Source organism: Melozone crissalis, unplaced genomic scaffold, assembly GCF_028551555.1.
Source record: "Melozone crissalis strain CALT ecotype California unplaced genomic scaffold, PUWL_Pcris_2 ptg000042l_1, whole genome shotgun sequence".
Lineage (NCBI taxonomy): Eukaryota > Metazoa > Chordata > Aves > Passeriformes > Passerellidae > Melozone > Melozone crissalis.
Genome location: NW_026535820.1, coordinates 36,056,031 through 36,070,531, shown reverse-complemented (window position 1 = coordinate 36,070,531; position 14,501 = coordinate 36,056,031). Strand labels below are relative to the sequence as shown.

The 14,501-nt window shown below is 35.5% G+C and overlaps 1 protein-coding gene across 3 annotated transcripts in view; it reads right to left on the bottom strand.

Annotated features, from left to right (window-relative positions):
- Window positions 1–14,501, bottom strand: part of PTPN3 (protein tyrosine phosphatase non-receptor type 3) — a 119,142-nt gene that overhangs the window by 60,895 nt on the left and 43,746 nt on the right. For all 3 annotated transcript variants that reach the window (XM_054285198.1, XM_054285199.1, XM_054285201.1), the window contains exons 8-9: window positions 5,739–5,859; window positions 1,919–2,006 (exon numbers count right to left, since the gene is read on the bottom strand). In XM_054285198.1, coding sequence (XP_054141173.1) covers window positions 1,919–2,006; window positions 5,739–5,859 — 209 coding nt within the window. The remainder of the gene's footprint in view (window positions 1–1,918; window positions 2,007–5,738; window positions 5,860–14,501) is intronic.

Here is a 14,501-nt window from a genome sequence, read left to right as displayed (position 1 = left end):
ATGGACTCAGGTGACTGCCTGACTGCTCCTGATAGCTATTTCACCTTGAGCATCCATTAAATCAGAACTAACCCTTACAGTTCAACTGCAGCATTGTAGGAAAAGTTCCTTTACTTAAACCTGTCTCTTTTTGGGTAGACTGAAGATCTTGTTGGCTATTCACATTCTCCATGCTGTTCACCTGCTACAGAAGGCTTTTCCTTAAAACATTCATGATTGCTATCCTTCTCTGTACTTTTCTTTTTCCATTACCTACTCTGAGATAAGGAAGGGAGAGAAAAAATGAAGATCAACATTCAAATTATATTGAAACTCAATTTGAAAAGTGGCATGATATTTTCTGGTTTGGGTTCTATTTCCTTCCTAGCAGCTTCTAAACATCTAGATGTCTAGTTCAATGGCTAGAAAAACCAGATCGCTTCAAATATTTCATCCTTAAAAAAAAAAAAAGAATTTTGATAAAACTATTATTTTGAATGGAAACAGTAGCAAAATCGTCTGCAGTGAAATTTCATTTAGCTAAAAATGTCTGAAACCAGTCTATTATCACTGCTGGTACTGGTAAAGCCACTACTGACACCCTGCATGCAGTTCAGTGGCCTGCAGCTCAGGAAGGATAATGGAAATTGGAAGAGCTTTCAGAAACAACATCCTGTCAATATTAAAAGAATGGTCACAGTCTGGTGTGGAAAGTCTTAGCACTCAAGATGACTTATCAAAATACTAGGCTATAATAGCAGTTAAAAGGAAAATATCCAATCAAGTTAAGTGCATATAGTGATCTCAAGTGTAACACTAAGAGCTTCTTCAATAAAGTAGAAAGATGACAGATGACCTAATGGACAGACTATACAAAGTCATATTTAATAATTTCCTTTTCTTTCTACTTTTATCCGTTATCAAAAAAAGTGTCTACCTTTTGATCACTGTATTTCATTAATATAAATGCAATTACAATGGCTTCATACAGAAGTACTTTAAGAATTTCTAGAAATTCAATGCAACACTCACTTATTTGTGGCAGTATAAAGAAAAACAAGAAGAAAATATGCTGAAGGAAGCAAATGACTCATTCTATTCCTTCCTCATCATTAAAGAAATTTATCAATTTTTCATTCTAACTCTTAGTGTCAGGATTATTAACAAACCTCAAAAAATGTTAGGAAAACTAGAAGTCATCTTCACCTACAAAATCAATTATCTGTAGTACACTTCCTTTGGTTTTTACACTACAAGTCCTGTACAAAAACAATTTACTATTACACAGAAGCACAAAAGGTGATTAATAGTAACTTGTACACTAGGATGCAAATAAAAAAGCATTTTGGGGATTCACTTAAGATGAATAGTGTGGTCAAAAAATGAAATTGTAGTAGACAGTGAAATACTAAGACACGTTTCTTATCAATGAACACCCCATATCTGAAAGAGTTCAAATACATTTTTACTGGTCATCACTCACACTGTTAAATACTTAGATTTAGCCTGGAATACAGGAACACAGGAATTTAAACAAGAAAAACTCCCTATATTCTTAACACTTAAGAAATTAGTGCTAGAAATTCAGAGAAATTAAACTCTTAAAACACCTGCCAACTAATAACACTAAACAGACCATTTCATTTTCTTTCATGCTAAGACACTCAGAAACCTTTGTAAAATTATTAAGCAAATATATTGCAGTAGTCAAATAGTTTATCTTAAAAATACTTTATTATACTTTGAGAAACTCTAGCTTATTTGGCTGAAATTCTAGCAGCTATGCCACACATAAGTTATTGAAAAATTATCCACCTCCACTTAAAAATAGAGATGATAAAGTCAGCACTTAAATATTACTCTTTTTTACTACTATTAATGAATGTAAAAAAAACGTGTAAATTTACTTTCCAAGGGAAAAATTACAATGTAAACATACTCTACCACTGTGCAATTCCACTCCATAGAATTCAAGTGTTCTTGCTATATTTATATAGCAGGACTCTGCTTCAGATTGCTTGAGGCCACTAGAAGAAGGGAAAAAATAATAAATATGAACCACAGACAAGTCAACAGTAAAAGATATTATATCATATTTACTCCAAATGCATAAAACCAGAAGAATGCTGAAGTCCAGTGTCTCAGAAATAACCCCACATTAAGTAGTGCCACAATTTCTTTACTGGTGAATGCCCTGCTAAAGTACTCCCAAAAAATTAGGTGAATTATATGTGATTTTATTACTCTGGTCTAGCTATTTTTAGAAAAATCTTTGTTACCTGTTACGTTCAAAGAGATGAGGAAACAATTCCCCTATAAAATGTGACATTTTAATAGGAAGCTGTATCTGCAAATATTGTGCATTTCATAGTCTCTCAGAAAGTAGTCATGTAGAAGAAAGGTAAGAAGCACAAATGCACTAATAAAATAAAGGGGAGAGAACAGACTAAAAGTTAAAGTTATGAAACTCACAAGGAAAAGCCATCTAAGTTAACCTAAAATCTGTAAGTCCTAAAATATTTTTTTCTCCTGCAGCTAAGACATTAAAATCAAAAAAGCATTTGACCTTCTCGTCTTCAAGAAAGCTTCTATAAATACAGGTAAGAACAACTCTTTGCTAGGTAAGCTTCCAAAACAACATGCATAAAATCATATAATCAAATGCAATTTAGGTACAACCCGCACAAAGTTGACATAATATTGAGTTACGTTAAGAACTCCAGCCTCTATTACTTCCAACTAATATCCCTCTTTTTAAATGCAAAGCCATCCAAATACAATGCCCTGAAACAGCCACTCTAGGAAATCTTACATCATGCTGCAGAAAACTCAAAGCTACCTTGAACTGGAAAGCCATGGTCAGCATGGCTTGAGAATGGCATAATATCAAGAAAAAAGAGTAAAGATGAAGAAAACTACTGTTTGTCACAATACTGAGTTAACTGGTTTCTCAGATCTACATGTACACTGACTATTGTCAGCTCGATTCTGAAAAACTTTAGTAGATTCTATATCTTTCACTGTGTCAGAAAATTATAGAAACAAACCAATGTGAAATGGCCATTTTATTAGATAAAAGGATGCTGAATATGTTTGCAAGGCTACATCGCTGTAATTTTTAAATATTTTTGTCAAGTACTTTGTTCAGAAGGTGTGCTGCACACTAACAAGATATGCCTGCAAATTTTAATTCTCAATTTGTGTACTCCATCTACACCAGACCAGTCATGCCTTGTGTCTTGAAGGGTCAACAAGTATCTCAGACCAGACTTAGGTTTTTTACTCATTGTTGTTACACCCTCCTACTCAATTAGAGGTGAAATGAAACCTTCAGGTCCTTAAGCAGATGGTAATTATTCAGTGAGATAAACAGGCAAGAGGAAACTGGTCTTGATGTTCCAATCTTTGTAGCTGTTGATACCCAAGGACTAGTGAACCTCATGTGGAATACAAGAATCCTATTTAGTTTCAAATGCATCCTCCTCTCCAAACTGATGGCTGGATCTAGCAAGCACTTTCAAAACCTTACAAATTTGGACAATATCTGCATCCTAAGATCTCAGGCTGCTTATGTTACTAAGCAAAACACAGCAGGAAAACCACATTAAAACCAACTATATACAGAAAAATCCCCCTATGGACTTAGGGATGAACATAAAAGGAAAATTTCTGAAGCTATAAAAATTCAACATGACAATAGCTGCTTTCTTAACAGCTACATACTGTCCACTGAACAGTGTGACATGGACTTGTTCAGGGAATACTTCCTCAGATTTTGAAAAGCAACATAAGATCTAGGTAACAAAAACTTTGCACTGAGTTACAGCACATAACAAGACAACATAACTTCTCACGTCTGTATTTCAGCAATTCAGGCCTTTTTATTTTCCTTTGTGAAAGTTTCCCAAAGCATAGACACTAAAGAATGAAAAAAGGATAGATGTTTATAGGGTTGGCTTTGAAACTCTGTAATATAAGAATACCAATTTCAAAGCTATAATAACTTACAGATAACCTATGCGGTTTACAGCAATATTTTTTAATCCAGATTAGCAGAAATTTCATTCCAAAGGAACAACGTTCTCTCAAATGTCAAAAAATGAATTCTTCCTTTCCATCTTTCCTTCCTAGCAGCTCTGGTGAACACCAGAACCATTCTTGTCAAGTATGCTCTTGGCACTGATCTAGTCAAATTAACGTCTGAGACACAGGAATGCCAAAGGAGTATGCAAGAAATAGTGCCAGGATATACAACAATTTGTCTGCCTCTCCTCGCACACTGAAGTAAATTGGCCTTAAGAGCTCAGTTTCTAAAGACATGTTAAAACAATAAAAAAAAAAAAGTTCAAGTTCAATTTACTCAGTATTTTTATTCAGACCTTCAATTACCAACATCTTTGTTAATTCCAATACAGATGTTAAACTTCTCAACCATCAAGGCTTCTTCACCCCAAAGACACTCAATGAAAGCACTGATATCACTGAAAGGACACAGAGAAGAAAGGAGTCTTTCCAACAGACCCCACCACACTTTAGTCTGGACCAATACTAACTTCTGATCTTTCCTCTGCAGTTTTATATCTCTTGTTACCACAGCACTAAATACCTGAGCTCAACCCAGCCAATCCAAGACTCTTCAGAAACTTCCCTCACTGGTCTCCAAGGTTACTCCTTCCAAAAGACAAGCAGGTTTATTCATTCCTGTCTAAAAACTTCCCCTCAAAAAACTACTGAGCCTACTGGAAACTGCAAATTAATTTGGAAGGAGTAGAAAGAAGCATCAGCTATTGTGTGCTTGAACATGAACTGTTTGGAAAGCAGCCCGGATTAGTATCTCCAACAGAAAGGACAGCTGGAGTTTAGAGTTCAGTGGTTATCTTCTTTTGCCCCATAAATGACAAGGACTGCTCTGGATGCCTAGGGACCACACGTGAAGTTCAGAACTACTCACTACACCCACTGGCAGTAAAGAAACCAGAGGAAAAAATAAGAGTATTGAAAGATGAGAAAAAGGCAGCTGAGGGACACTAGGAAGACATGAAAATGGTAATATTTCAGGGTATAAATCAAAGAAACTAAGAGAGCAGGGAATTAGCTCTGCTGCAGTTAAGATACAGACAGAGAAAACAAGTCTACAGAGATCTGGATTTCATTTGCTCACAGACAATTTCTTAGATTGGTGTATTTGCATTCCACTTGCAAGTATCTGATCAACACCACTAATTCCAAAGCTGCAGTCTTACAAGAGACAAATCAGCAGGGTCAGAAAAAATAATTAGCAGTGCACTGACTGGAATAATCTGTTGCAGCCTTTGTATTACACTCAGGAGAGAGGAGTGAAAGCACAAAGTTAATTGAAGTGGTTTATGGCTATGGTATTTCTTGGAGTTTTTTCCCACATATATAGACAAAAAAAATCTGTAGAATTTGAAACATGATCAAATGTTCTTCATGCAGCAAACTCCTCAAACATCTAGTATAGTGTTCTAGATTGTTGACTTCAATAATATTTAAAGCTTACTAATCTCCTGGAGGTTGTAACTAGAAATTTATTTAAATGTTTCAATACATTAGCATCATACTCTGAATATAATTAAACTAGCATCTCTATGATAAACCCAAGTATTTCATTTAACAGCTACATAAAATACAACTGGCTGTTGTAATGAAACTACTAAGAAATCGAGTCTTCCTTTTGACATCTTTTTTTTTTTCTTTAAAAGCTCAAGAGGTGAGAGAGAACTAAAAGTTCACATTACCTGTGTTGCTCATGTAGTGTTTCTACTTTGGTAAGAAAATCTTTGTTCTGCTCTGGTATGAAGTTGTAATTTGAAAGATATCCTGAGCAATGCACTGAAGCATTATAGTCTCCAAGTTGTGCTGTTAAGAAACAAGAAACACATATACAAAGTTTTCATAGTTAATTGATTTTTGTTTAGAAGAAATTCCTTCTCATTAAAATGCATAAACATATGGGAAAATGCAGAAATTACCAATTATTTCCCAAGAGACACAAAGTGTTGAACATCGGGAACTGTATGACCTTAGCGAGGTATGATTTTTTTCAAAATACACTTACCATGGCTATAATCTCAGGCACTAAATTACTCAGTACTTTATTTAGTTACTTATGTAGCCTCACTTTTGCATCACAACCAGTAACAGCACCAGACAGATGTCATGTGCTGTGCTGACACACATGTGCTGCACTGTAACACCAGAGAACACCAAATTGCTTCAGTAAGAGATGGCAAATGAAATCAGTTTGACACTTTTACTTGACTAGAACATATTAGAAGTTTTCAACAAGATCTGTCATTTAAAAAGCATCCAGTCTTCCCAAATTCAGGTGGAAATTGTTCTTCTAGCAACTATGACACCGTCCTAGAAATTCAGCTGTGAATTACTTAACAGACAGTGTGAAATAACTGCTATGAAATAATGTTATGTGATTGACACATAACATTACCAAGCTGCTACAAAAAGTAAATAACTACAACCTGTACTAACCTTCTTTTTCATAAAGAGTATGGAATAGTGATTACAAAGCCTTAAAGTTTCTCAGAAGTTATTGGTATGATTTGCAAATTAACACAAATGAAAGTAACGGATAGACTGCAACCAATTCAGCATCAAAAGCTCCTCAACCAAATCAAAGTTCAAGAGCACACCTTTAGGATATACTATCAATAATATTAACACTATTTTCCAGAAAATTTTAAAAAAAGTACAGCAGAGATATTTAAGTGATTCAAGTTGAGGGGCATGAGAGGCACATCAGAAATAACTTACACATAGTAATTATGCAGGATCTGTAATGCAGGGGATAACTAATATTTCCCACATACATATATTCCAATTGCATGATTTATATGTTCAAGAAAATGGAACTGCAATGATACAATACAATTCCCAGGGAAATGGAGTCAAAAGCCAATATAGTTGCACACTTAATTGTCTGCATAAAGAGAAATATTTAAATAAAAAAGGGAATGATAAAGAGAATCTGATTTACTTTAAATGCAGAAAGTCTTGCATACTTAGCTCTTTCTTTTAAAAGGTAGCCTAAACTTTAAATTAATTAGCAAGTGGCAGGCAAAGGACTACATATTTTCCAGGAGAGCCAAAACACGTATTTGAACATTACCAGAAAATTTATCTGAATAAGAACAAAAAAACAAGAATGAATAAAAACAAACCAAAACAAAAAACCACTAAATCAAGCAAGACAGATGATGCAGAAGTATCATAAGGGACTGAAATGATTTTTAGGAATATCTATATATTGACAAAAATCCAAGCCTGACAATGCTAAGTCTAAGGCAACAACAATAAAAGTGAAAATTTGAAACTTTTAGAAATAAGTAGTATGGTAATAACAGTGTAAAATAAAACCCACAATTTCACAATTACAGTAGTTGATTGAGGATCCCTTCCTTTGCTACTCATTAACACAACCCATATTTTCCATGAAACAATCTACATCTTTAAGATTTACTGCAGCCAGTTTGAATTCCAATCTTGCCAACAGGAAAAGACCAGACTGCCAGAAATAAGATAACGTCGTTTTCTACTTCAATTTTCTTTGCAATAGGAAAAGATATTGTTACTGTAACATTACCTTCTCTAAAAGGGGCAACTGTTATTCCTTCATACATTATGAGGTAGTCTTCTTTCTGATCTTCTAAATGGGCCACCGGATTTTTTCCCTCTTGCTACTAGCTACCTGAGGCCATGCCAATATGGGGAGCAATTTAGCTTCTCCAACTCCCTAGCCAGCTGTTACAGTAGAAGAGAAACATCTTGCAAGACTAATGATCTTGTGTAAAATTTAATTATCCAAGCACGAAAAAAAGTTCGGACATATCGAGATGCCGGCAAGAATAATAACCCATGATGCTTCTATCTCTTTACTGGTTTTCTCCAGAAGAGAAAAGAAGGGCAGAAAAAATTAAAGACCTATTTCTAATCTGAGTTTCTCCTGACATAGTTTCTGCTCTGATCATGAGACAGCAGATACTAACTCAATGAAGATAAAGTTAGACTATAAAAATAATAATATTTTAACCTTTCTCCATTCTAGACCACTGTTGCTCTTTAATTTATTATAACTGGCAAACAATATAGAGCAAAGTGAGAGAAAGTGGAACCAAGGATGAGCCAAAAAACAAACAAACCCCTGATATTTGAATATCAGAATATTGTATTTTAGAACCATATATCTAATATGAAAAGCTTTAAATGAAGGAATGTGATGAAACATTAATTTAGAAGGACATATTCAGTAAAAACAGGATATTTATTTTTAATTTCTAGTAAAAGAAGAGTTCAATATCCAAGTAGCCATGCCAAAACACTAGTTCTACAAACTTTCAATAAAGTAAGAGCTTATAGGTGCTTGAAACACAAGTCTTGAGATCATCTATGTTTACAGAGCATAGGATCTGTAAGCCATATATTCTTCATGCTTTTTTCAAAAGTAATTTGTTCAGATATCCTTCAAGGTGCAGATGACATTGTTCTCCAATTCTACAGACTTTGCTTGTAAATAATAAGAAAAAGAATTGCATATGAATTAACAGCACCAGAACCTATTTCTGCACATGGGCATTTCAATTAATTTCAGATACAAGAAGGGAAATGTATGAATGGCTCATCGGCTAACTATGATGAGAAATCAGTTATAGATCATTTGGGCAAATTTATCCAAAGGAATGCCTACAAAAGCAAGTCTTTAGAAAGTGGGTAATTTCAACTTTCTATAGATCTGGGAAGTGTATCAGAAAAGAATCAAGCAGGTTCATATTAAATTTGTAAATTTATAGCAATTTTAATATTTTAGATCAAATGAATAAAGCACAAAATTGAATTGAGTTGCCTGTTTTAAAAAAAGGATAACTACATATAAAGATCAGGTTCACAGGGCAAAAGAATAAACAAACCACAGGAAGAGTCTTGCATATAAATTGTAAAACCAACCCCTCACGTATAAAACTGCAGTCCAGGATTAAAACATAGATAGGATCTTATGACTGGCCTCCAAATCATGACAGTAGTAATGACTCATATTCTTGAGATGAGGGTGAAATGTGTATTAAAAGCTAATGATTAATTTATCTTCATATGAACATTGAGGTACAAAAAGAAAATATCTTAATCTATACAGTTTAATCAGTTTAGAAATTTTAAGTGATTGCTTCTTGGCACAAAAAGAGAACAGAAGAAAGATGAACTTCCTAGTATAAACTGTTTCTGAAGAGTAACTAAAAATTATTCAAGTGTTAAAATGTTTCAGGAATCAGAAAATAATCTGCTACAACAGAATTTATTTTCAAAGAACCAATATAAAATGCAGATGCTTACTAAAGACAGACTAAAAAGGTACATTGGAATGAGCAAAATGACACCATGTTGAAAATGGTTTTCAGAGAGAAATTTCTAAAAGGACCAAAACCCTCAGAAGTGTATGTCGAGAGAAGGAAATGTGTTTCAACAAGTGGAACCTGTATAGAAATAAGGATGCGAACACGAACACTAACCCACTCAGTCCTTAAGAAATTGTGATGTCCCTACAGGACAAGTAGAACTAGCTATCATGTGAGTTAAAACTAATTTGTTTTCTAAAAGGAAATAATGCTTCACACTCAAGAGCCCTTACAAAATGTTCAGCCTAGGCATGACTGTAAATAGCTGCTTATGACCACTTACAACAGCTGGCCATTTTGTGGTAAGACAGAATGAGAAATTAGGCATTAATAAAAACAAAGGAACATTTGTAAAGGAAAAATAGAGAAAACTATGCATGCACAATGGTAGTCTCCAAGTTATTTACCACTCCAGAATGAAAAATGAGCCAGTCATTGTAATGCCTTTTATTAAAAGAACTAAAAAATAAAAATCAGCAGCTCAAAACCCAGACACAGTCAAACAACAACACAAAACAATAGTCACAAGGAAAAGGAAGAAACAAATTAGAAAATATAAATTATACTGAGTTGCTGTTTCTGCATCTCAAATACAACATGTACTTCAGAAACCATACAGACACAATCAAAAAAAACTATTGAGAAAAGCAAAGGATAATCCAAAGTAGCATTCATTTTGAGGAGGCAGTAGGATAAAAGACTTAAAGGAATAGTTACCAGTACTCCCAAAACATTGTGAGGCTTTACCAAACTAATGCATCTGATCCTCTGCCATATATGTTGTTTCTCAGAATTCATCAGTAGTCATTTGAGAATCACAAAGTCATTTAGGTTGGACAAGACCTCTAAGACCATTGAGTCCAACCCTTAGTCTAGCACTGCCGAGCCCACCCTAAACCATATTCTTCTGTGCCACATCTATACATTTTTTAAATACCTTCTGGAATGATGTCTTCACCACTTACCTGGAAAGCCTCTTCCAAAGCCTGACAACCCTTTTGGTGAAGAAATTATTCCTAATACAAAACCTAAACCTACCCTGGTGCAACTTGAGGCTGTTTCCACGAGTGTAATTCTGTATTACTTGGACCTTGACCTTAGGAAACTCTTCTTTTCCCCTTTTTAGTTATATTACACAAAAACATTTAATAGGTTCATCCCACGCAAAATACAGAAGAACAGTAGTATCAAATCTATGAGGCACTGCAGAAAGTCAGCTCCCTCAGCTACAGCACTGGCCATTATCCCAATCTGGGATTCTCCACTCTGGGGACTATACCTTGTTTTAAAGTGTTACAGTTCAAAAATTATTTGTGGCTTAATGGAAGACCGTCACAAACAATACTTGAAGCAATGATCTCCTGAAGTGGCTTCTGTATTGCATAACACAACTGTAAAATATAATTAGGGAAAACCAGCCCAAAAGAGCTGGAAAGTTGCTGTATATAAATAATCAGGACACTTAGATGATCTGTTGTACAGTGATGCCAGCAAGCTCAGGAGCAGCAATCTAGAATTCAGTGAACTATATGGAAGAAAATGGGTTTTCCAATTAATCTCTCCAAGCTGATTCTTGTATTGGGAATTTCATCACCATCACACAGATAACACTGGCACTGCTGATGACAGGTACTGCAAGAGAGGATAAAAGGTACCTCTGGCTGAACTGCACTGATGCAGGCTTCAGAAGAACAGATGTGACATGCACACAATCCTCAGACTACCCAACACACCTAGTAAGTAATTTCTAATCCTGGAAATTCAGCTCAAAGTTCTCTCTGCTAATCCAGTGTGATTTTAAGACGCAAGGGTTAAAGATGCCCTGGAAAGAAGCAGAAACATGGATGATCTGTAAGCAAGTCTCTCAGCTTCTATGAGATATCCTTATGAGCACTATTTCACTTGAAGAAAGCATGGGTAGGGAGCACACACAGAAAAATCCCCAAATGCTAACCATGAAAAGAGAGAGGTTTCCATAAACTAGGAAGTCTGAGGGGTCAACATAATTTTTATAAAGTGAGGTAAAATGATGGCAAGTCAGAAGAAAGAGTCAGGCCTCACTGTGGTGTTGATGTTTCTCTAAATCTTACAGCTCACCTCTATCTCTGGGACATCAATCTTCTGGCATTCCCAAAATTCTAACACTCTTATTCCCAGTTCCTGAGAGACTTTCACACTAAGTTCAGCTTTCCTTGACTCCTCATTGTCACCAGCCTCCCTTTCCTTAGAAGAGGTCCATTGGAAGCCCTAGCAGCCAGGTAAACCCTGCTGAACAAAGTCCCAGAGACAGATTGCAGTCTCCTAGAGATGATTCCTGAGTCTCAAAGCAGGGCTGAGAGGAGCAGTACCACAGGAGAGAAGAGCAACTGATGCTCAGGAAAAAACAAGCTTAGAAGCATTCATAACTTCTTGTCTGGCTTTACTGCTGTGCTTCAGATTCAAGTCCCAAGTCAGCAATGGATTTATTAATATAAAAACATATTCTCACAAAACCCATGGGATTTCTTACATACCAGTAGCTGGACATTTAAACAATGGCCTGGAAATGGCAATTTGCTACATGAAGTGATAGAAAACAAGTGGTGCTAAATTACCATTTGAAATTTTAAAAAAGAAATAGTCCTACTGTATAGGTTTCCTTATTTGGGTTTATAGACAGTACAACATTCCCATTTTACACTACTAAAATCACATGATTTATCGCGTTTTTTTTTTTCAGTATGAGTGTGTCCTTCCAACTTCACAATGATGAAATTATTTGAAATGCACCTTAACAAGTTCTTCTCTAAAAAAAATATTTCAAAATCCACTGACTGTTTCATCACAAAGCACATTCCTGATAATACACTAACAACTTATTCTTGAAGTGCCTCAAGTATGTTCGTAATCAGGCTCAGTCGCATGTTCTTCAGACACAGTATTCACACCCACTTGCATTCCCCTGTGACTTAGCCCCACCAGGCAAGGCAGGGTGTGCTGCAGCAGGGCAGAGGGACACGTCAGAGCTTTATTTCAAAACCAAATGCCTGCACACAGGGCACTACAGAGAAGCAGCATCTCAGGAGATATCACCAAAAACTGTCCCCTTGCAAAACTCAGACAAAGCCTCTGAAGGCCAACCATACAACCAGCACATGGAAGAACTTTAGTTAAGAAGCAAAAGCAGAAATATCAAACACCTTCATACACTGTGAAAGAGATTGGCTTCAGCCCTCCCGTCAGCAACAACTGCTACACCTTTTAAATAAACAACCCACAAGGTTGTCAGACAACAAGGATTTCCCCTTCTGCATGCAAGGGAAACTACAGAAGGAGAGAGCAGCTTGAAAGCCACCAAAAAGTGGCAGTAAATAGCTCTGGTAGAGCTGATTCATGGCAACCTCAGACAATGGATTTTTCACAAGCAGCTATCTCATACCAAGAATTTCAGCTTTCCTTACTAAGTCAGATTAGAAATTAAAATGCTAATAGAAAACTACTAAAAACAATTTCTATTGACAGGAATCACAGCTAGCATGACTCAGTAAGGAGACCGAAACACTTGATTTCAAAAATGTCTTTCCTATGCCATGATCTTCAGATAAAAGCAAAAAAACAAAAAACTTAAGGGAATATGTCTTTCTATTAAACATTTCATTCCCTACCAGTGCAGAGAATAAATATCAGTATCACACAAACTGCAACAGAAAGGAAATCAGATGGCAAAAAAATAGTTACTTTTGGGTTTGGGGTTTTCTGTGAGGTGGCTTTTTAATTAAAATTAAGAAATAAAAAAAATCCCCACCACCTGGTAAAAGCAGCACTATCAGAAGTTAGAAAAAAGAGATAAATAGCTCAATGGAAAATCCAGAACACACCATGAAAGAAATTATTAAAACACACTAGCATCCTTTGACAATCTTCACCGTCATTCTATCATTCTCCTTTAGCACAGATAACTGTGTTAGTAGGTATCCTAGCCTAAGTACTAAAAAGGGAACAGTCGTAAAACTGAAGGGGAAGCAGGAACAACTTGGGGATTTGGGGTACACTAGAAATAGCATGATTAATTTCCCTTTCGATAAAACCTTTGCATTCTTCATTTTTGAGCTTTAGCACAATTGGATTACCAATTCATTTAGCAATCCTAATGGTGCAGAGTGTTTCAGCCTTCAAGTGCCCTTACTGGGCCTCAGAAACACCAGAGCAGGGCACATTTCATTTGGCACCAAAACTGGGACTATGGGAAATTTGGAAAATTTCAACTGTTCTTACTGAAGCTTGAATCTCATTACAGTTTCATTTTATAAAGGGGCGCAACATATGATATGCTTTAACATAAAAGCAAATGTTTCAAAGACTCTTAGGGTTTCAACAGATAAGAGTTTATCACATTTCTCTTTGAAAACCACTTAAATTATTTTAGCTTGGTTCTTATTTCAAACAAAAATTACCTCAATTGTTTCTGTGGGCCTTGTTAGCCTTTCCATTAAAGAAATGGGATTCAGCCAAATAGTTACACAACTATTCTCGCTTATTTTCCCCTGACTATTTTAACAAATATGCAAACTCCACTAAACCCCCAACCTGTTTTTTTTTTTTCTTTATTTGTTTAATGAGAAAGGTCTTCCTCCAGCTGTTTTCCACTATCTGTTGAGGATGCTTGTGAGGCATTGTCAGACTCCAGTCTGGTTTTCCTACACAAGATGTTTTTCTAGTATCATCATTTGAAATTTTTTTGCTAGCTGAAGGCAGATGAGGAGGATGTAAGTTCTTATATGTAAAGTCACCTTAAATGTGTTGCAAAGGGCCAGTTTTACATAGCTAACAAACCAAATTCCATGAAACAAACATTGTGTAAGAACACTGTAGTTTCTTAATCATGAGTTTACCTTCCTCTTATCTGTTCTCCAGATGACCACTTATTCCCTTGGAATGCTTTCTCGTAGCTATTAAAACACACAGTAAGTTTCACAGTTTTGTTTCCACTGACAATGCAAACCTGACTTTTTTTCCAGCAGTCAGAAGAACACATAAATAGCAACATTATTCTTGTATCAACTTTTTTTTTTTTTTACAGGCCTAAAATCATTCTTTTTCTATTTAGACTGCCACTGG